This window comes from Sitophilus oryzae, unplaced genomic scaffold (assembly GCF_002938485.1).
Source record: "Sitophilus oryzae breed Bouriz unplaced genomic scaffold, Soryzae_2.0 scaffold_1297_pilon_pilon, whole genome shotgun sequence".
In the NCBI taxonomy this organism is placed as follows: Eukaryota; Metazoa; Arthropoda; class Insecta; order Coleoptera; family Curculionidae; genus Sitophilus; species Sitophilus oryzae.
Window position 1 is genome coordinate 9,353,387 of NW_022145945.1, and position 24,766 is coordinate 9,378,152.

General features: G+C 32.6%; 2 protein-coding genes and 1 long non-coding RNA gene across 3 annotated transcripts; 2 read left to right on the forward strand and 1 right to left on the reverse strand.

Moving 5' to 3' along the window:
- Positions 1 to 422: 422 nt before the first annotated feature.
- On the forward strand, positions 423 to 1,911 carry LOC115874447. The gene is made up of 3 exons (XR_004048845.1): positions 423 to 641; positions 701 to 787; positions 1,827 to 1,911. It is a non-coding gene; the product is annotated as an uncharacterized LOC115874447 (long non-coding RNA).
- A 4,478-nt stretch (positions 1,912 to 6,389) lies between these two features.
- On the forward strand, positions 6,390 to 13,097 carry LOC115874720. Its single transcript, XM_030889969.1, has 2 exons — positions 6,390 to 6,767; positions 12,575 to 13,097. The coding sequence occupies exons 1-2, from the start codon at positions 6,673 to 6,675 to the stop codon at positions 12,816 to 12,818; spliced, it is 339 nt and encodes a 112-aa protein (XP_030745829.1). The 5' UTR covers positions 6,390 to 6,672; the 3' UTR covers positions 12,819 to 13,097.
- Positions 13,098 to 18,584: 5,487 nt separating this feature from the next.
- Positions 18,585 to 23,290, reverse strand: LOC115874722 (polygalacturonase-like). Its single transcript, XM_030889973.1, has 5 exons — positions 23,013 to 23,290; positions 22,525 to 22,955; positions 21,907 to 22,027; positions 21,229 to 21,450; positions 18,585 to 18,868 (listed from the first exon to the last, which is right to left on the reverse strand). The coding sequence occupies exons 1-5, from the start codon at positions 23,065 to 23,067 to the stop codon at positions 18,606 to 18,608; spliced, it is 1,092 nt and encodes a 363-aa protein (XP_030745833.1). The 5' UTR covers positions 23,068 to 23,290; the 3' UTR covers positions 18,585 to 18,605.
- Positions 23,291 to 24,766: the final 1,476 nt, after the last annotated feature.

Here is a 24,766-nt window from a genome sequence, read left to right on the forward strand (position 1 = left end):
TTATTACTCTATATGTTTCAAAAGAACCACGTTTAAAATAAACTGGCATTGCCTTATTATTTTTGAAAAGTGTTGCTTGTCTATTTATTCCAATAAGACATCCTTATAATAAATTTATTTTACAGTTCGTCTGCTGGATCTGTGTCTATGAAAGGAATGCGGACAAAAAACATTTAAATAAACAACAATATATTTTATACGTCGACTTGACGAGTACGTCACCGCAAATCGCTACGCCCACTCATTTTATTGGCTACTTGCAAATTTGTCGACTTTTTATTGATGGGACGCGTCGTCTAATTTTTTACGAAAAACATGGAGAGAATATCGTTTCCCCTCTCACGGATACCCCGTAGCTACAGAACGGACAGACGTACTGTAAGCACGAGAGTATTTTATTTCTATAAGAATCGCTAACATTTCTGTTAGGCTTTTGCCACGTGATTAATATTTGCCAATAGAAAGTCATGCATTTGAGGTGGACATCGAAAGATGGTGTTTGGCGGTATTGACGGGATAAGCCCGATCAGCCACACGTTGTTGTATGATTTTTGTGGCGTTCCATTATTTTGAATAGTACAATGATATTTATTGTATATGACAGTTGTTAGTGACAAAAAGGAGAATTGTATTGTTTACAAGTAATGTATTGTTTAAGTAGTTGTTTAGAATTCAAATTTGCAAAGTAATATTTCACTAGATGATGAGAATTCAGATGTAGAGGAATACGAAGCTAGCAAAATTGTTAAAAAGGTGGAACTTACTACAGCTCGTACCAGTATAAAAGGTAAAAAAATATATTGATGAACATTACAGAATTTACAGGGTGTGTCAACAATAGAGTAAGGTCATTATATCATTTGTTTTGAGATTTACAAAAAATGTTAAATATAAAAGTTATAGGGAAACTTAAGATACACATTTTAAAATTATTGTAGAATATACAGAGTGCTTCAAAAAAGTGTTGCGGATATAACATGTTTTTTAAACATTTGAAACAACCCTATTTTTTATTTTATTTTTTAAATTCTACGTAAAATTCTATAACTTTTTTACCTAATAATATATTTTTTTATAATATACAGGGTCCGGCAGTAGCGCGTCGGGCATCTGTGGCTTCTAGAATAATAAACTTCACAATTTTGTTTAAGTCCAAACCTAAAGTATGTACGAGGATGTATTTCAGGAAAATATTTCAACTTCTATAGGGTGGCTCAAAAATATGTAAGTGGATCGGTATGTTTTTTTTTAATGGAACACCCTGTATATTATTGCATTTTTGGCTTCCTTTTGGACTACTTTACATAATATATTATAATATATGAGTAAATATATTTTGATAATATCAGAGATATTAATAAATAAATAAAAAATATATTTTTTCCAACCTTCCTTATTTTTTTTACTTTATGAAGCACCCAGTATATTCTACAATAATTTAAAACGTGTATCTCAACCTTCCCTATAACTCTTGTATTTAACATTTATTTGTAAACCTCCAAACAACTCTTATCGTTGACTCATCCTGTACAGAACAGAAATTTGTACCGGGTGGTTTGGTTTGGTTCGCGAAAGATTGAGTGATTGACTTTCGAGTCTTTCAAGAAATTTAAGAATCCCACTTTTTTAAATTCAACATAGCGCGGTTTTCTCATCTATAGTGGCGTTAGGAACCTAAAAAATACTGTTTTTTGCAATTATACGATTCAGAAAACCTGCAAATCCTGTATACCCTGTATAGAAAAATTTCTGTTTTAGGTTAACTCCAGTTTTTAGATGGAGAAAAGTATATCATATATTTAACTAAACGTTGCTTTCTTTTTTAGAATCTCTGTGACCTTTGAAGGAATCTAATAAAGACAGATCAATTCCAGGACATTACAAAAACCATTCATCACTAGACAAAATTCACGAGGATACCCTTATATCTATTTTTTTTTTATTTTGGAAGACATTCAATACAATTGTATTTACCTACTTATCACCAAAAGATTAATTCCGAAATAAAGTTATTTTCCTAATAAATTTGATATTTATTTCATTTAAATTGTTAGTACTGATCCTATTCGATTAAAATCAACTCAAGCTTTAAACAAAGTGACATATTAATAAATGATTAAGCATTGCATTTGAAAATATAAAAATATAAAAGCTTGAAATAAAAGGAATGTATTTGAAAAACAAAAGGAAAACACTAATAAACAAATGTATATTTCTTTAAATCAAATAGGCAGCATTTTTATTCTAAATCTGATATACCACTAACAATGACAATGATCATGTATGTTTTATATGTACGAGTATATGCATAAAATCAATAGATATCTTATTAATTCAATTATGACCATTAATGAGGCCAAAACATGTTTGATTTTATTTGATTCATTAGCATTATTTTTGATTTTACAACGTTTTTTCTCTCAGTGCAAGAAGGCAATAGAGAAAGAGGGGCATATCCTCTATTATAGATACGGGAGAACACCGGTATCAGGTCTATAGAGACTAAGTTAAAGAGGTGGAGAAAATGGAGACAGATCCTCCAGCCTCCACCTCACGGGTACCTAAGCCGGAGGCAAGCTCCTCGACTGTGAAGGGCACGGAGGGCCAAACTCCAACCGTGGAAGGGTGTGTACCCTCGGAGGAAGAACATGTGTTGTCAGAGGAGGATGGGAAATACCCTGTCCCCTCTACAACAGAGGTATCATGGGTTATAGACTGTGTAATGACTCAAGGAAGGGGGGCACAATAGATCTTTAAGGTCGCAGTGATTAACCCCTAGGGTTCCCAACCGTCCCGGTTTGACCGGGATTAACCAGGAATCAGAAAGTTTGTCCCGGCGAAAATTTTGCCTTGGCCGGGACCAAAAAAATCACATTTACATATAATATATTTGAATTTCTAATATTTAATGTTTTGTTTCAATTATTTAAAAACTTAAAAATAATTGTCCCGGAATCGCCGATGCTCAAGTTGGGAACCCTATTAACCCCCTCTCACTCATTCTACATTCTACATAGCTTATGTCGTTTGTTAATAAAATTTATAAAAAAAATTAACGGCCACCCATACTAGAATGATACATATATTCGAATCGTTATATTCGCTTGGATTTCTATTTCAATTTAATCACCAATTAAGAAAAAATAAATCCTATTCACTGTCCTGAATGATCTATAAATAGACAGAGCATATACCACTGTCCATCGTTAAAAATAAAGCAATAACATTGGCCGGTTTTTCAACAATAAAAATCAGATATATAGTCTTTCGTTGTTGTTAAAATTACTGAAATAAACGTAGGACTGGTAGAACGTAGATAAATACCTGTATTTTCTATTTAAGTACTTAAATCGATAGGAATATCAGTTGAAGACGATGAAAAATTCGATAGAGTATCGATCGTTTCTAAGTCATAGACGTTAAGTAACTTAGTGCAAATGTACTGGTATTTCAGGGACACGTGATCCATTCTCTGAAAATAAGAAATTTGGTGATTTTTAAACTCCACAAAAATATTAATAATTTTATATTTACAATTAACTTAGCTATAGATCATACCAAATAAAGTTTTAGTAGCGTGATTAAGCTTGACCGGCACAGCGTTGCCCACTTTTAAATATCTTCTATTAATCAAAATATTTAGGAAACGAAAATGCATTAATTATAAATATATAAACAGGTATTATTTAAATTAGCAAAATTCACCTCCTTAATGACACTTAATGGACATAAAGGGCCATTTTTACCGCTTTCCCGTTCAAAATATTCTAATAAGGCTGCGATGAATTTTTGCAAAGGCTGTTAAGCTGCTTCGGCATCTTCTACACTTCGCACTATAATCGGTTCTAAAGAGAACAACAATTTTTTCGACTGCAAGGTCTGGTATTGACGTATTCAATTGTTTTCGGTCACTTCCTGTTTCACCGGAGATAACTACAACTTTTGATTTTTAAATGGCACCCCGGGTACTTTGTTACTTTATTCGATAGAAATGACACTCTGAATACTCGTATAAGACATATCATATGTCAACTTTAACATTTTCAAATATTGTTTATTTGAAATTGCAACATGCGAACCATAACGACAATTTGACTCGAAATACCAATTGTGTGGTATACCAAATTATTCGTAAACAAATGCTTTCCCCAAATATGCTAATGAGCCACCATCCTTTCATTTTAAAAAATTGAGATATGATTAAAAATACGATTTGGACATCTTTTACATATACGTACATATACATACAGCCGTTACTCGCTGACGAGTATTCGACACACATAAAGAAGATGGTCACGCAAGGCGTTTTCTTTCGTGAGCTTTTCTGTGACTGAAAAGCCCGATACTGGTATGGTATGCGGTTTTCTTGCATTCTGCATACGTGACCAGCCCATTTTAAGCGGGATTTTGTGACCATGACTTCAATACTCTCAGTTATCTTTTTCAAGGACCGATACCTTTGAGACATGATGGAACCACCGGACTCTTAAGAGTTGTCTAAGGTGTCTCTGTTGCAACTTGTTTAATGCGTTCATGTGTCGGCGGTACGGCACCCAGGTTTCGCTCCCATATAACATGGTGGGGATTATAATTGCTCGGTACACTGCAAGTTTTGTATATGTACTCAAGTCATGATTGTAGAAAACCCTGTCTTTTTAATTTCCAGAATGCTCTTGAGGCGCTACTAATCCTGTGCTGAATTTCAATATTGGCCTTTTCCGAAATCAAACTGTCAAGGTAATTAAATTCCGCCACATATTCCAATAGCTGTTCTCCGATTTTCATAGCATTGTTGTGATCTTCCGGGGGAGTGCACATGATTTTAGTTTTGTCGATGTTTAGCTTAAGGCCCAAAGCCTCGTATGCCCAGGTATATGTGTTCAACATTTCTTGTAATTGCTGTACCGTGTTTGCAACTAGAGCGCAGTCGTCAGCCTACTGAAGTTCTGTGATAAATTTTGTACGTGTTTTTGCCCTGAGTCTATTCCCCACATACTAGCAGGAATAATAGCTGACCATTCTTCGGCGGCTGATTCCTCGGAGGTGGACTTTTTTTAGTGGGTATCAACACGAGTCCCACACTGTCTAGGGCTTATTCCTATGACCATCTCTCTCGAGATGGTCATGGAAATGATCACTATTCGTCTATAAAAGATTTTTCAACCACCCCTCACCAAAAAAAAAAAAAAAAAAAAAAAAGCCCTGAGTCTTTATGTTGAACAGACCGCCGTCATATCGGTATATGCCCAATCCTCTCTCCTGCAGTTTGCTGTCCACTATAATGGAGAGCGCTGCCATGAATATGTTGAATAGGAGAGGCGCTAAGACCTGCCTAACTCCTGTATTTGTTAGGAATGGGTCGCTCAGTGATCTATGATGTGACACTCTTGACTTGTTGTTGTTATGGAGGCTTTTACACAGTGTAAGAAATTTGTTGGGTACTTCGAACTTTTTCATAATTGCCCAAAGCGCATCTCTGTTCACAGAGTCGAAGGCTTTTGTTAGATCGATGAATGCAACATAAAGTTTAGACTGCTGCTCTATTGCTTTTTCCTGTAGTTGACGGATGGAAAATATGGAATCGACGGTGCCGCGGTTGGTACGAAAACCCGTTTGCGATTCTGGAAGGATTTTTTCTATATATGGGTGCAGGCGGTTTGACATTATTTTTGCAAGAATTTTTCCGCCGATAGCCAATAGCGAAATTCCACGGTAATTTCCGCAATCTGATGCACTTCCTGTGTTCTTAAATTATTCAGTATATTCGCGTTGCGAAAGTCCTGAGGTACCTCTCCGCTTTCCCATACGACATCGAAGAGAGCCTTAAGATGACCAATAAGTTCTTTACTTGCACACTTATAGATTTCCGCCGGAATCGCGTCACAGCCAGCTGATTTGTTGTTTTTAAGCTGTTTTATGGAGGTCTTTATTTCATGTTCTGTTATTGGGATGTCTAATACATCGAGGCTGTTATACTGAGGTATTGTGTTTAGTGCTTCCATATTGGGGTTGTTTTCTTGGTTAAGGATATGGCTGTAATGTTCTTTCCAGCGATTTCTGATTTGTTCTTCCTCTTTTAGAAGTTCGCCATTTTGTGCCATGATTGGGCAGCTTACCTTCTTAGTTGGACCGTATACTTCTTTTACAGCCTCGAAGAATTTACGATAATCGTGATTCGTGGCGTACTCTTGAATCTGATTCGCTGAAGGCTTCCAAATACTAAATAAACAAATATTTCATACATAACTGATTTCAAGTAAACGAAACTTCAGTCTAAATAATTTCTACAACTCAAAACTTCCACTTTCGGTAGAACGACTCGTAACCTAGTGACGCCATAAATTAATAAACTTGAAACAATAAACGAATCTCTATTCCTTGTTAGTAATCAGCACTCCTTTAATAATTAGTACGCCTAGGAATACACTTCTCCATCAGTGTTTTCGGTGTCTTCCACATACTGACACGCGCCGAACGAATTGCTCTTGCATCCAGAAAGAAAATCACAACAAAAAATTCCGATGCTATTGAAAGCTACCGAGAAACAAACATTAGTCACCTCGACTGGTATAAACAATTTTTGTCGGCGTGCATCGGGACCAGACTAGCCGAATAACCATTCCAATATTAACGTTACAAGTAAGATGTAAACTGATTAATGTTCCAGACAACATGAAGAACCAAATTAGCTTGGTAGATTTCGTCATCCTGCAGTTTTTGTGGTTTTGGCAGTCCGCCTACGAGAGTTTCATCTCGATATTCAACTGGTAAGTGTCAAATTTTATTATTTTATAACATTGTACCACAGTTTAAAGAATATATTATTTAAACTGTGATTATACCAGCCAAATATTCGCACGTTTTTGCATTTCCATCAATTTGTTTGTCATAGTTGTGTAAATTTATGAAAACATTTTTATTTTTAAATTATTAAAATTGTTTTGTCAACGATATTTTGGAAGTTTAAAAACATAATGTACAGAGTGTTTCAGAAAACATGTGCCATCTCTCGTGGGTAGATTCCTCACGTAAAAATAAGATTTATTTTTCATATCAACATAGGTACGATTCTGTTTTGTTTCGTCGCTACAAGCGGTTAAATTCTTCATTTTTTTTTCGATTTATTATTTAAGTGCTTTTAGTGATTGGAATGAAATTTTGAGGGTAAAAGTATACTAAGTGCTGCATATTTTAATACTAAAAAGTGTCGCTAGATTCATCAGCGACGTGCATACGGGTTATCATTGGAATATTTTTGGAAAAAAAAAACATGTACGCCACTGACTTTTTTCTTTTGATTGCAGAATTGTATAGACCGTTTAATTAAAAGTTGTATCTTGATATTTTGTAGATTTCGATCTCCTTGATTAGATAGATAATCACAATTAATAAAATAAAATTAATAAATAATTTATTTTATCTAATTTATTATTAGATATTCTTACTATTAATTATAATTATTATTAGTCCTCTCTCTCTCTCTGTCTTTATTCCTACAAGAGGAATGTAGTGGTCAGGTGATGTATGATATTTGTCACCATAATTCCCTGTCTTGTGCTTCATGTACAAGCGTGTGCAGTGGCTTGTGGGTGATCTTTGATAGGTGATCTATCCATCCGGAGGGTGAGCGGCCTCTTGGTCTTCTTCCCGGAACCTTGTCCTGTATAATGAGTTTTTCCATACAGTCAGTATCCCTCCTCATAACGTGACCGAAATATTTAAGTATACGTGACTATATAGAAGTTGAGAGGCGTTCTGTGATGTTCAGTTCTTGGATTATGGATTCATTGGCAGTCCAGGGAATTCTGAGCATTCGTCGCCAACAGTACATCTCAGTTGCGTCATTTTTTTCATTTCTGACTGTATCATCGTCCAGGACTCGGAGCCATACATTAATATAGGAAATATTAGGCAGTGAACAAGCCTTTTTTTATGTGTTTAGATATATTTTTGTCTCGCCATATCTTTGAGAGTTTTCGCACTGCCACTCTTGTTATTTCACATCTTCTTCTTATTTCCCCTTCTAACGACCCTGTGTTGTTTATAAGTGACCCAAGATATATATATTGACTTACAACCTCAGAACGACCAATGCTCACTACATCAGGTTTGTTGTTGTTTTGCCTGTCGACAATCAAAATTTTTGTTTTAGAGAGATTAATTTCAAGTCCAAGTTTCTCACTTTCGTCTTCAACCAATTTTAGAAGCTGCAGTAACTCTTCTTCGTTTCTCGCTAGAAGTACCGTATCGTCTGCAAATTTGAGGTTGGTGATTTTGTGACCATTAATTATGGTCCCTCCTTGCCAATGTTCCAGTGCCCTTGTCATGATATATTCAGTATATATATATATATATATATATATATATATATATATATATATATATATATATATATATATATATATATATATATATATATATATATATATATATATATATATATATATATATATATATATATATATATATATATATATATATATATATATATATATATATATATATATATATATTAATTATATATATTGAATAACTGAGGAGACAGTATGCACCCCTGCCTAACACCACAGGTAGGCTGAAAGTCTTCCGAAGTAACGCGATTCTGAATCAATGAAATCAAATGAAGAGGCACGCCCATTTCTTTAAGAACCATCCTTAGTTTTGACCATTTGACTTTGTCAAAAGATTTTCGATAGTCTTTGAAAGAAATATAGAGCGGATTGTTAAATTCTCGGGCCTGTTCGATAATCTGACGGATATTCAAAATTTGTTCACGTGTTCCTCGACCTCTTGTGAACTCTGCTTGTTCTGAAGGGATTTGTGGTTGAATATACGGTTTTAGCCTTTCGTTAATGATATGAAGAAGAATCTAACTGGCATGTGAAATTAGCGCAATGGTACGAAAGTTGTCGCATTTGGCTGGAGATCCTTTTTTGTGAATGGTTATTATAGACCAATCGGTCCAATCTGAGCAAGAACAAGCAACTTGTGCAAGATGTCCACACCAAAATCTCCCGACGCTTGGAGCATTTAGGTCGTGATGTGATCTGGTCCCGGGGCTTTATGATGTTTTAGGTTTTTTATTGCTGCTTCAATTTCCGATTTTGGTATGTCTGGTTCTTCATTAATTATATCACTGTGGAAAGAGCAACTAGGCTGAGGATCCTTTTCTTTATACTGTGTTCCGCAGTATGTTCGCTTATTAGTCCAACCTACAGCAAATTCCAATAAAAAAATAATGGAATTTAAAATAATTACAAAAGACCTAATTCTAAAAAGTTTTAACAACCTGTAATTTTAAAACTATGCATTTCTATACTCATGTTTACAGGAACTTTTTTTCATTTTTCATATTTTTTGATGAGGAATCCATAAGTCTTCGCAAGTTAATGATATTACATTTTTTAAAGGTTACTACTAGACTTGGATCAAGATAAATTAATAAAATCACGTTTATTTATCTCATTGGGAGTTAAGATTTTTCCATGAACAAAATACAATTTTTTTCTGTGGGATTATAACTAGCCATGACTACAACTGGTAAACATATTTTTCGATATAACCAGTTAAATGAAAAAAATATATTTTTTAACACCAAGCGTCACGGCTAGTTGGGAAAATTTAATCTAATTGGGAAACAGGAATGGGAAAACGTAAAGTTCAATTTTTAAGTAACGTAAATATTTCGTATACTATTAAATTTAGGAATATACAACTTGATATAAAGTTACCAGTGTTAAGAATTTGTCGCAGTTTCTTTAAATTATCCAATTTTTTTATTATGACAAATTTTGCAGGTTTCAAAAAAATAAGATACTATAGTCTATAGAAAAAAATAATTCAATTGTTGCCGAATGTTTTAGACCTTATTGGGATATTTCTTATTTAGACTACCAGAAACATTTTAAAATAACAATTAGCCATATCAGTTTAACCGTCTTCAAGGCATGTAGTTGATAAAGTACAGGATTTAATGTAGTAAACAACCTATAAAGAAATAAAAGCTAAACTAATAAATCAAAGCTAAAACTATCAAGCTAAACTAATAAATCAATAATATCAGTGAAACGTGAAGAATGCATTTTTCGCACAGCATCGCCGCAAAAAGGGTAATTTTTACTCCAAATACTAACAATACCGGGTGCGTCTCAAAAATGGTTCACCCCTATAACTTTTTTATTTTTTTAGATAAAAAACCTGATTTGGCAGTATATTTGGTTAGTATATGACATAAATTAGGATTGATTGACGTATTTAATTGTTTTCGGCCACTTCCTGTTTCACCGGAAATGACTACAACTTTTGTTTTTTAAATGGCACCCTCGGTATTTTTTTACTTTATTGATAGAAAATTACACTCTGAATAGAATAAAAAAAATAAAAAAAACTAGCTTAAAAAACAGATTCGAAAATGTCAAGTTGACATGATATGTCATTCTATTCAAATTGTCATTTTCTATCGAATAAAGTAAAAAAATACCCAGGATGCCATTTAAAAAACAAAAGTTGTAGTCATTTCCGGTGAAACAGGAAGTGGCCGAAAACAATTAAATACGTCAGTCAATCCTAATTTATGTAATATACTAACATACCAAATCTCGATTTTTTAACTGAAAAAATAAAAAAATTATAGGGGTGAGCCACTTTTGAGAAGCACACGGTATATTATTTATTATTGACATTTTGAGAAAAATGCATTCTTCATAAAAATTTCTGCTTGTTCTAAAACGGTTTAATTCCGTTTATACTTTTCCAAATTTCCATACCGTTTTAGAGAAAATTAAAAAAAGCATGAAAGTATAGTTGATTTTTTTCTATGTCCTAAAGATTAAAATGCATTTCTATATATCACTGTATTGTACCTGTGTTTAAACTTAAAAATTTCATCGAACCATTTCATCTGCAATTTCAACATGAAAATGTAAATTTATGTATTATTTTGCGCAATCATTGAACCTTGTACGCATAATTTAAATCAAACTAAATGAACACCAGCACGCACAAATATGTAGGTATGTCTGTTTTGATTAAAATACTACCACAGTATCTGTGCTACTGCAAGGCGAAACTCAAATTTTCAATTCTATATTTTATAAAAAAATGTTTGTATGTACACTTGATTATTACAGTTATTAACCGACCATACCGACAGGTATGGTGTATAGTAGGCTATTAAGATCGGCAAAAAAAAGTTTTTTTAGTTTCACTCAAAATGAGTTATTTGGGTCAAAAATGACCTAAATACAAAATATTTTCTTGGTGTCTGTGTGTCCGTCTGTCCGTCTGTTTGTAACACGATAACTCAAAAACCGCTAAACCGATTTTAACCAAATTTGGCACAAAAATACTGTGGCACCCGAGAATCTGGCCATTAGTTTTTGGTGGGGGTTGGAGGTTGGTAAGGGGGTATAGGAGGGGGTTATAATAATAATAGCTCTCGTATATAGCGTTTAACGCCTTGGGAGTAGCAAGGTACAGCTTGCCATACTAGAGCCGTTCGGTATACAAGGAAGGTAATGTGGCTAGCACTACGCTTCAACCGCCTATTATTACCTCAGGATTGTGAATCCCAAGTACTCATTTAAGGCTGAGTCGACCTAGGTACCCAAACTATTTTTATTTTAATAAAAATAGTCGGCTGATAAAATGCCGGGTGTGGGAATCGAACCCACTACTTACCATTACCACTACCACTTTCTTCATTGGTAGACGAGAGCCTGTACCTCTACGCCACCGGGCACCCATAGGAGGGTAGCACCCATAGTAGCTAGCGAAACGAGGTTTTCAATTTAAGATTAGGAATAATATTTGCAACAAAATTTGTAATAACTTCAAAATCAGTCAAAGTCGCAGTTTTTGAGATAATTGAAACTAAAAGAATTGCCTACCAACTTTTTATTAACATATTTTAGTATGGGCGGCTATTTTTTTTAATATACCTAGTTACAGTTGAGGGTTGAAACCTTTGGTGTTACACAGCAAAATAAAAACACTAAATCACCACAATACACCAAAACACTTTTACTTTTACACTGGACGCGCGTTTCGCTAACCATGTTAGCATCATCAGCAGATGATTCTAAAAGTTTATAATCATCAGCAGATGATTCTAAAAGTTTATAATCATCTGCTGATGCTGCTAACATGGTTAGCGAAACGCGCGTCCAGTGTAAAAGTAAAAGTGTTTTGGTGTATTGTGGTGATTTAGTGTTTTTATTTTGCAATATACCTAGTTCTGTTAGCGTTACTAATATTTATTAAAACCAAGCCTCTATCGTTATTTTTTAGCATTTTTTTAATTTTAATATAATGTTGTAATCAGTATGACATTATGACAAAATCGTCAAAGCCACCTCGTGATATTAAAAGTAACGTCATAAAGTAATTCATAAAAGAAGTAATAATAATGAAGAATAATAAATAAAGAAGAATGAAGACCAGATTGTGGTCGAAACGTTTTTCTAACTAAAATATTGGGAAAAATATAATAGGACATAGATTTGATATAATGTCTATTAATTAAACTGAACTGCATTCCCAAGAATATATGCGTAATTTATATAATTTGTTCTAGGTCTTTTTCGACTGAAAACACGCCGAGAACTCCCGTCCAAAAAACCTCCAGTGAGAAAAGACATTTCATTCGATTCTTCACCAAAGAACCGACTAAATGTGGCGAAGAACCAGTGTGTTACATCCACGTCACCGAAATCAACAATCCACACAACAAAGTAATGAGAAGCCCTTTGCTTAGGCCCTCGCCTCCTGGAAACTATGACGATCTCACGCGATTCTATTGTGGTAATTTAAGGTACTGATTTAAGGGAAATCCTTAATCTCGTTTTGTAATTAAAAGGCTGTAAGTTACCCCATTTTATGCCAGAAAGAAGAAATTAAAACGTATTAATATTTCTAATAAATATGATCTAACAAACATTTCTTCGTATCTCTAAACAAATAAGTGTAGATTTAAAACAAATAATGACTGACGTTGATATTAAAAATTCTCGGTATGATATTAGATAAGTTTTGATAATTTATTTTACAAGTATTTTGTCACAATGTATTCAGCTGTAAATAAACAAATTTGGAATATTTCTGTATACTTTTTATTTTACATCTTACCTCTAATTGATGGATAAAAGGTCTAATAAGCAATTGGGAACATTTTATACCGTCAAACAATAAAAAATAAAACAAATAGAAATTGTCGTTTAATTCACAGATTTCTAGATGTATACAGAGTGTCCCAGTCTTTTACAACGAGATCTATCGATTAAAAATATTTTCAATATGGCGCCACTTCCGGAAATACCGGAACTGGACAACAACTTTCTTATTTTAAATAGCCGCCCCTATTTTTTATTACATACTTAAATTCTCTGAATATTGCTGTTAAATACTCTATATCTAACATTAACCGTTTTTGAGAAAAAAATATTTAAAATTTTTTGACGAAAAAAAATTACCTGTCAAAAAAATGTGTATAGCCTAAAAGTCAAATTTAGTGATTGCTACAGCTACTGTGACATAAACTTTGAATAAGAAGACTAAGGAAGGAGCATATCAAAAATCTTAGGTACACCGCGATGGGCCTCAAATATGGCCGACTTAAATTCCGGTTTATCAGTGAGGTTCTAATTTTATTTAAAAAATGTAAAACTATGATGTAGGGTAGACGTGGGGTAGACTCAATAATGTGTTATTTTATTTTACGTTGTGAATAAATGTTGGTAGTTATTAAAATTGTTATAAAAATATATAATTCTAATAAAAATAGATAAACATCCGATACGCTACTGAAGCAGGTAAGTCAAATTAACGTATCAAAATTCTTTGACATCTGATCTTTGACAAGTAGTAAATAAAAGCTAAAATGCAACAAAAATATATAATTTAGTTAATTTAAGTGAATTTCATAAATGATCGGTTTACTACACGTATGTATATTATATAGTCACTTACTAGAGAAAAGTTTTTCCATTATTTCACTCAATTTTTGCCGAGATCTACCGCATCTTTTTCGATAAATCGCGATAATGTCACTGTTAATTTAAGTTCTTCCACAATTTCCATCTAGATTTACTACCTTTATACAACTATCAGTAGTAGAATAAATAATAAATAACATAAAATAAGCTCCGTAAAGACTGACATATCCACAAAATTTCAAATCAAATTCAAATGTGTCAAATGAATCGTCAAACAGAACTGTCAAGGATCCCCACCCTAGAGAGCTTTTTCCGCCCACCATTCATGAATACATGGATAGCATTATGCTCCTTCCTTAGTCTTCTTATTCAAAGGACATAAAGAGAAGACATGTAGCTAACTATTTCAAAAATTAAATTGTTCAAATGTCATATGATAATGGCGGTAGCTGTCATAGAATTGAGCGATTAAGTTATCATAAATCATTATTTTTTATTTCACTAGTGAAAAGATTTTAGAATTCGTTACTTTTTAACTATACATGTTGCTATACCAAAAATAAATCGTTTTTAAGTTATTTAAGATATAGTTTAAAAACGTATGTTTTTCTTGATTTTATCTAGCTTCCTTTGACATTAAGTGTCAAAAAGTCAGACAATTTATTTCCATCTGTCAGAAAAGAAATTATTTGAATTTCCTATATTGTAAATACTGTTGCCTTAAAAGTTTAAAAATTGTATTTATAAAAATATGTCTTGTATTTTCGCTCTTTAATGACATCTACATAATAGTTGATATTATTAATTATATTAATAATATACTGTATAAACCCTGAAAAAAAAAACAACGCAAAGTTGGTAAATGATGATCGATAACATATTGCGTTTTGAACAAAGTGTCACAATATGACATAGCCAGATCTATTGTTTTACATCACTTGACGTTTAAAGTCATAGGCGACTGGTTAAAATCAAGAAAAATATGCGCTTTAAAACTAAATTTTAAATAACTTAAAAACGATTTATTTTAGGTATAGGAACATGTATAGTCAAAAAGTAACGAATTGAAAAGCCTTTTCACTAGTGAAATAAAAAAAGTGGGTTTCCAATTGAAAAAAAATGATTTATGATACTTGCTTAATCGCTCAATTCCATGACAGCTGCACCCATTATTATATGACATTCAAGCAATTTAATTTTTGAAATAGATAGGCGCATATCTTCTTTTTGACAGGCAGTTTTTTTCGTCCAAAAATTTTAAATATTTTTTTCTCAAAAACGGTTAATGTTAGATATAGAGTATTTCTTCCAAATTCATAACATTTTACATAGAATTTAACTATTTAATAAAAAATGGAGGCTCCCATTTAAAATAAGAAAGTTGTCGTCATCTTCCGGTATATCCGGAAGTGCCGCCATATTGAAAATATTTTTAATCGATAGATCTCGTTGTGAAACAATGATGTGCAAAAAATCTCCGGTCTAGATATTGTGGTTCTCTAGAAACTTCTAATGCACGCTCCAGCCTGGGACACCCTGTATATTTATTTAAAAACCAACTAAATTTGAGGGTCAGATTATACTCCATCATCAGACATTTGTGGCACCATTTCTGTGGAGAATATACACATGTAAATAAGTAAGAAATAAGAAAGTGATATTTAAATGAAGATGGCTTGATATAGTTTGATAAAAACTTCTGAATAAATGATGTAAATATCGAATTATAAAAAAGTCTCTAAAATAAAGAAACTTTTTCACATTTAGATTATTAAACAATCGGGCACTAGTTAGGTGACTAGTTTGCGCCCATAGCACGCCCACTTATGGCCTCTAAAATTGTGCACAGCGCCTGACCGGCACAGTTATTAGAGAGATATCGGAAAACCGAATAGCGTCATCCAGTATTTACGCTTTTACGCGTACCTTATCATGGTTACGATATGCGCGAGTCAATTTTTAACGCAACACCAGCTAATAACGTTACCGCCTGACGTTATTTGCGGATCAATTACACCAAGCGCTCTTTCTAAATAATCTCTGATAACGTTTAAAAATTGCTTAAATGGGCATGTGCGGGTATTTGACAACCGGAGCCGGCCGGCGAGATCTTTTATTTTAGGTTATGTTTGAATTATTTTGAATTATTGCTTTAGTTTTATTAGGTAATTTGATATTTAAGTAGATGGGATTAGTTTTAATTAAATATATATGGCCCAAAATATGGATTCCACCTCTTCCAATACTAAAGAACCTATAAAGAATCTTAGGTTTACAGCAGATGACGACTTAGCCCTTCTAAGAGAATTTGTTGCTTGTTGCCCTAAACCCATTGGCAGACGTTGAACAATAAAGCACTGGAAATAAACACTTTAGCCCTTTAGTTTTAAAATACCTAGTAAACAAAACAATTTCAAAGTTTAAAATTCAAAGTTAGGTTAAGTTTAAATAGCGGACGCGACGCGGTCAGAATTCTTTCCGATCCGATAACTATAAATGAAGAGAGTTAATACCACCTCACGTCAAGGAAATAACACCTGGCCTTATTAACGTCTATGCACACTATTCGGTATAGCGATATCTCTCTATTACGCTGTTTATTGTTATTTTACGCGAGTTTATTTTTGCGCACAGGAAATTTGACTCGTTTGCGCATCGCCATAAAAAACAATTTTCGTACCACGAATTAGGGACAAGATTTTTATCTGTACACTTATAGGATACCTAATCTGTGCTAATACAACGAATTTGGGTATAAATAATTATAATTTATAAAATCCAGTCAATTAGTAAGCAAGTGTAAAAATATCTGATTTATAACGAAAGAATTTTAATTGTTTTTTGAGTATATTACGATAAGAACGAAGTGCAATTATCACACCGCAGATAAAAATAGCGTCACACATATTCTGTTCTAAGAACACAACAAATGACATACATAACGTAATCAGTTAAAATAAATATGTATTATAATTAACACACCATAATTATACTAAAAATTTAACGTAGTACGGGTAGTACCGTCAAGTACCGTTGACTGAAAAAATAATTCCTTCAATCAACGATAATACCGTATGATCTAAGAAAAAAGGCGTCCAGTTGACTTAGAAATGACGATCGATGACATTCTCCATATAATTAAACTTGTGAAATTTCTTTTCTTCATTTCATAGCCATCACTGTCGCCGTTTTTCTTAAATTACAGCGGCGTAGTGTGGCGTCAATACAAGAGGATGTAATAAGTAAGTGCAATTAAAATTTTACCAATACAACAAAGTATTTTTCTTTTCTTTTTATTAAAGTGTTTAATTTTGAAGATGCAAAAATAAAATATACAAAAAATCAGGGTTGGAATGATTTAAATCAAGTGATTTTTTTAATTTTAATCATGCGATTTAAATCAAAAAAATAATTTCATTGAAACTTTATGATAAATCAAAAAATAACTGTAACAGTGTGTCCTAGAAAACTAGAAAAATATTTTTATAACAGATAATAAATCGAAAAATAGTTATTGTAAATGTTATGAAACTATATAAAAATATCTATTCATCAATTAAAATGTTGGACCGATCTTTGAAGTAATTTCGTGAGAATCCATTAGACCGCTAAACGCAGGGATTTATTTTAAAATTTATGTATAAGTGACAAAAATTCGCTGTTATATACATATCATTCGTAAAGTCTAGTGCAAAAGGTAGTTCTGATATAGAGACTATATCTTCATTCCCGAGAATCTATAATCGTTGTCAGAAAATATGTTGTTTTATATTTTTTATTGAAACGGTTGCATTAAGTACTTTACACTTTGACATTATATAATACATACTACTTTCGTTCTCGACTTGATGACTATTTCCGAACAATAGTGTACTGTTTTATTAGGAGTAAAAATTATACTTTTTTTGACGATGCTGTACCTTTGAAGAACCATCGTAAAGCTATTCCGACGTTACAGGAAGGCACAAAAAGTACATTTTTACTCCGAATAGAACAAACTAATTCTTTTAAAATATTACAAATATTTTTTTAATCAACTTCAAACATTGCAAATAATATGAACAGTAATCGAGCAACAATTTATACACTCGTTGAATTTGACACTTAATATCAGTTTAATAATATATTTTTGTACTTTTGTGCTTAGGCGTAACAGCGCTTTATTTTTATGCCTAGACGTTAAAATGACAATAAAAGTTAATATTTTTGAGATGTTTGAAAAAAAATCCTTTTGATCTGAAGCGAGCGGCTTTTTTTGCAGAATATATTGGTGACCAATGTGGAAAAATGACAACGAGTCAATCTCGTTAGAATTGTTAATGTTATCGGTATCGGGCAGAGTTGTAAAGATTTAGCTATTTAGGATAGAAATTGAAAATAAGTCCTAGTCATTTGGAAATCCGAATTAAATATTGTTTTGAATTAAGTTAAAAAAAATCTGATTTAAATCAAATAAATTTGATTTTTTTTAAAAAATCATGATTTTTTCCAACCCTGCAAAAAATGTAACAGGTTAAAAAAATAATTACACCAGTTTAAAAAAATAACTACTCTCCATACAAACAAAATTAAAAATATTCAAATACAACGTCATACCAGTTATACTATATGGCTGCGAGACATGGAGAGTGACAAAAATAAATAGTTGAAAAATAGAATAATTATTTTTTTTATTTAACATGTGAAATTACTAGGTGAATAATTACAGCTACTAGTCTTAGTTCCTTCCACAGACACATTAAAAAAATTCCAGTTAAAGCATCCTTCATCGGCGCAGAGGATATACACTGGATAGGCACTAGACTTCACCGATCCATGGATATTTTTTAGTTCCAAATTCTTGATTGGTATGTTATTGTCAGGCACGCTGGGCATAGTGGAATTTGGCGGTATATTTTTGTAGTTCTGCTGAATATTTATTCCATTATTAATCATTCCTATTTAGAAAGAAAAAAACAAGATGAGTTTATATGCAGAATTTTTCAACGAACAAAAAGGAACCAACAAACCAAACCAATGCAATCAAAACCCGCTGTAAGCTAAAACACGCCTGTTAACGAATTCAATTGCCGAGTACTTTTCAAATCTTGCTATATTTTACAATATCTTATCAATAAATGAAAATGGTACACTTCCGCAAGGAGTTTTTTGCGTGTTTATGTTTAGAAAAATTTCTAGAATGAAAAGCCGAAACGTGTTTTCATTTAATTGGTTTCAGCTATTTTAAAGTTGAAAAACTGAAAATGATGCATTTATGCAGAAAAATTTTTGTAACATACTATTCAAAAAGGCTTCCAAATACTAAATAAACAGATATTTCTTACATAACTGATATAGCTAAACGAAAGTTGAGCCTAGCCTTATACTTATACAGATTATAAACTTTGTTTTTTCTTTATTGTTTTTCGTGGTTCCAATTTTCGGGTACTAGTTAGGTTACTAGTTTGCGCACATAGCACGCCCACTTATGGCCTCTAAAATTGTGCACAGCGCCTGACCGGCACAGTTATTAGAGAGATATCGGAAAACCGAATAGCGTCATGCAATATTTACGCGTACCTTATCATGGTTACGATATACGGGAGTCAATTTTTAACGCAACGCCCGCTAATAACGTTACCGCCTGACGTAATTTGCGGATCAATTACACCAAGCGCTATTTCTAAATAACGTTTAAAAATTGCTTAAATGGCCATGTGCGGGTATTTGACAACCGGGGCCGGCCGGAGAGATCTTTTATTTTAGGTTATGTTTGAATTGTTTTGAATTATTACTTTAGTTTTATTTAGGGTTACCATCCGTACTCTTTTAAGAGTACATGTTCTCTTTTCAAGGGTACAAATTTCTGTACTCTTACTTTTTTTTTAAATACGTTAAAATGTTCTCTTTTTTAAACTGAACTTGTATTATTCTTTATTTTTACTCTCATAAACTTTAGAATAGGCAACCACGTCTTCTTAAAAATATGACATTTTTTTATGCGATACCTGCACACAATGCTAATTTATAAAGAATTTTTAGTTTCATGAGAGCGCAATGGACCGATGAACGAAATCGCTTTTTACTGTCTTCCATTAAAAGTGTTTTAATGGTGCAGTTTAATTTTAAAGACACCAGTTGTGTTGATTTTTCAAAGCATTGCAAAGGTCAAAGAGCTTTTTTGGGTAAAATTCGTGGTAATGCAAAATACCATAATAATTAGTCTAGTTTTTGTTTTACTTTGTAGTACCTACTTGTTGTTCTGTATTTTATAGCTAATAAATACTGTTATGTTATAGCTAATCAAATTTACTAGTAAGGACCCAAGTGTTTCGTATGATTTTTTTTGAGTTTGGCGTGATGCCTCACCAAAACTACCCGATGTACTCTTTTTCATGATGACCTATCTGGTAACCCTAGTTTTATTAGGTAATTTGATATTTAAGTAGTTTTGATTAGTTTTAATTAAATAAATATGGCTCAAAACATGAATGGATTCCACCTCTTCCAATATTAAAGAACCTATAAAGAGGCTTAGGTTTACAGCAGATGACGACTTAGCCCTTCTGAGAGAATTTGTTGCCCTAAATCTACTGGCAGGCGTTAAACAATAAAGCACTGGAAATAAGCACTTTAGCCCTTTAGTTTTGAAATACCTAGTAAACAAAACAATTTCAAAGTTAGGTTAAGTTTAAATAGCGGACGCGACGCGAACAGAATCCTTTCCGATCCGATAACTATAAATGAAGAGAGTTAATACCACCTCACGTAAAGGAAATAACACCTGGCCTTATTAACGTCCATGCACGCTATTCGGTTTAGCGACATCTCTCTATTACACTGTTTATTGTTATTTTACACGAGTTTATTTTTGCGCACAGGAAATTTTACTCGTTTGTACATCGTCATAAAAATCAATTTTCGTACCACGAATTAGGGATAAGATTTTTATCTGTATACATATAGTATACTTAATCTGTGCTTATACCTTCGTGATAGTGAATGCCTTCTCTAGTATATAAGCACACTTTTTTTTAAATCATGTTGAATTAGACGATACTGCGTCTCCTGGTGGTGGACGAACAAGGACTTCAAAACAGCAGTACATCGTATTTATTAATCAAGAATTAGTATGGTATCTGGTAGTACATTTCAACCTTTGAAACACCTTTATGAGGTTTATATGAAGTGCTGGCGCTGAAATCCTATTGGATTGACCTTCCTCCACCAACCAAATCAGAATATATTGAAAATTGTAATTTGTTTTTACAGACTTCGACTTTTATGAATAGCATTAGCTCACAAAAACAGTTCTTACCGCTGAAAGTGATATTTTCATAAGTAATATTTTCCATTAGTCCCTTTCCTGCATCAATGTGAGTTTTTATATGTATAGCGTTTTGGCCTTCTTCCAGTAAAGAATTTCTAAACTTTACGTTTGTCAGCGTATTAAGGAAAAACGAATCGTTGCTCCAACCTGCTGAGATGCTGAGTCCATGTCCACCGTGACAGTAGAAATTTTCGATAGTGATGTTATTTCCTGAAAATAATCGATCCCTATTTTATAAAAATTATTTACCATCAGATTATTAGAAAAATTACTGTAAAGTCTGCTTAAATTGAATGTAAATTATTATGTTTAAGTGCTTTCTAACAACAACCTTTTTGTAAAACTAACGATTATAATGTCGCCAGGGAACTCAGCTGAGAACTAAAAAGGAAGCTAACAGATTATAATGATTGTTTTATCATTTTCCGACACCTATAGTGTATTTTTACCCTATGGAAACGCAAAAAGATGTTGTAAGTTATTGAAACTGGTTCAGTATGACTAATTATCAATTCTGTTGGCAAAAACTGTTAAAACTCAAAACTACTGTTTATCCATTGACGTCCAAAATATTTTTGTCGATTTACAAAGGCCACTCATTAGGGTAGTCATTTAATTTTAGCCAGTTTAAGCATACCTATCAGACATTTTATTACAATAACTTACCACTACGTACAGCTACACAGTCATCCTGGTTATAAACAACAGCATCTCTAATAATTACATCGGTAGAATTAAAGACATCAAATCCGTCTGTATTATGACCATATTTCCCAGGAGCCTTATCCTGAATCAATAGACAAAAATCATTATACAGATTGTTAACTGGACGGTTACTTATTGGGGAACAGAATGGCAACACTGCTTACACTCCAAATGAGTACTAAGCTAAGCTGCCGACTCGTCCCGTCGCGTCGTCTACTAGCGGGCCGAGGTTGCCATATTTCAACCATAAAGCTCTTGCCGCGAGTAATAAACAAATTAACAACCTGTTTAGATTAATAACGCCAAAAATGCAAATGAAGATTACATTATATTGTTTGAAGGCATAAGCTGGCCCTCATATAAATTGAAGACATAGTATGATTTTATCTGCTGAGAGGTCACCTACGCTCTGTGCAGAGGTGTGAGATTATTTAAGACAGTATCTTAAAAAAATAATGTTATTTTAAGCTGGAAACTGTTCAAAACTTTGTTACAACATTTAATATAAACAAATAAGCAGTAAGAACAGTCTGAAATCAAAGTTTTTAAATATTACACAGCTAATTATGTCAATCTAACCTGATCTCCAGCAGAATCATCTATAGTCCAATTACTTAGCTCTACATTGGTTGAGTCAGTGAGCAAAACGCAATCCTTTGGCGTATTCAAAACATTAATATTCTTCATTGACGAGTTATGAAGTTGAACTGTAAAAAATGAAGGCTTAACATCTCCCCAGCCTCCTTTGCCATCCCAGTATAGTTGACCTTGACCGTCTATGATAGCTCCGTCTTCTCCCTCAAATTGAATGTTAGTACCGTTGATCTCAACCAAGGGACCTGTCCAAACTGCATGACCAAACGTAGTGTTTCCTCTGAAAGTGACCCTTGTGCCATCTTGGAGCGGAAGCTTCAAAGCTTCACCACCAGGAACAAACAGGTTGTCTAAGATGATATCCTTGCAAGTTTGGACTGCATTTTGAACTTCACCGAATTCTGATACTGTACAAACTGGAGAAAGTGGTTTTGAAGTAAAAAAAAATAATAGAAATAATAAAAAATACCGACCTTCTGAATATACTATAGTAATACAAGCAACCAAAAACAAACTAATAATCTTCATTGTGATGCATTTAAAACACGCTTCATAAGATGTAGGTAATAATAAAATATTTTAATGGGTTCTTTTCATATCAACAAGTTTATCTTTAGGTAGGGTATAGTATCTCATAAATAAAGATAAATTTACTTAGAGAATCAATTAAGCAAAAATCTAGTACATTAAACAAAACACTTCAAGCTAATTTGGTAAAATAAGTATTCATAGTGTTTGTAATATTAAAAGTGATTCGCTGTCCCAATTGTTAATACATATATTCACAAACAACATATCTGGAAATGACGCACATAACGACATATATAAAATCTCATTTAAAATAGATAACCACTTAAAAGCAAATTCTTAACAAAATTGGTCAAGAGAAAATAAAAAGTATTCCAATAAATCAAAATACTTCAAATTTGGGTATCTAAGGTTTTTATTAGTATAGTTGTTACTGTAAATGTCCGAAATGCGGTAAAACCTAGGATAAGCGCGCTAAACCTAGAATTTACCAAAAACAAGTGGTAAAAGGTCAAAAACTTCTTTATTTTGCTTCCATTTCGGATTTTTACCGGACCCAAATAGTAAATCTTAGGATTTACCACACCGCATTGGTAAAAGTACGAATTATTTTTCTTATAGCAACAATATCGACAAATAAATGCATTGGTTAGGTGGTTATTTGGTGGGGTTGGTTGGTTTTTACTACCACCCAAGTAACAAATATATCTCTATAATTATCGTATATCACGCTATAAAACAAAATGTTATACAACAGATTTGTTCCCAAAACATGATATAGTTCTTTATACGACATCTACCGAAGCAAAATAGGCAGATTTATACAGCTCTATAGTTGGCATAGGCTTCGGTAAGCATGCTATACAGATATTATAAAATAAATATTGATACGCTTATACAGCTACTATAAGACAAACTTTTTTCTGCTTTATATAATACTTATGTCTGATAAGGGGGTTGTTAGGCTATTATTATAGAAGTACGACTAACAGCTTTTAAAATATCTATAAAAGCCTTAAAAATCAGTTGCAAGAATGCTGTTTAGGTTGCTATAGAAGACCGCTAGAAACGATATTGGTTTGTCCTTTTTGTCATCTTAAAAGAACCATTTGGTTCATTTTAAAATAACTATACGATAAAAATATTTCCTAAACCAATACCAATACAATTCTTTATTTCTTTACATATTCTATAAAACTGTCAGAAAATAATAAATAAATGGCGATGGCAATTAAAAATAATATACCACCATGATAAATATATCTACTACCCTACTACCTAACTTAAAACAGAAAATAAATAGGTTACAAGTTATAGATTCTTCTGCGCAACAAATTTTTCTGATAAAATATATATACATTTTAATGCACAAAATTGAAGCGCCTTCTCTCTTTTATCATTTTAAATATTTTTTCTTTAAATATTCGTAAAATTTAACTATATTTTTTTTAAAACCTATTAGAAAAGGTATGAAACCTTTTCTAATAATCAAATTAATAATCGCCTTTTGCAAGAAACACTTACTATTTAGTTGGTGTTTATGTTTTTAGTTTGAATTGAGAAAATTTGCATAATGACGTCAGAAATAGAAAAACCTATATTATTTCTAACATGGAGGACATAATTACAGAACAAACATTCGTTACAGAACTCTTACAGAATCTTTTAATTCTGTAATGCTATTTAAGCTATACCTTAA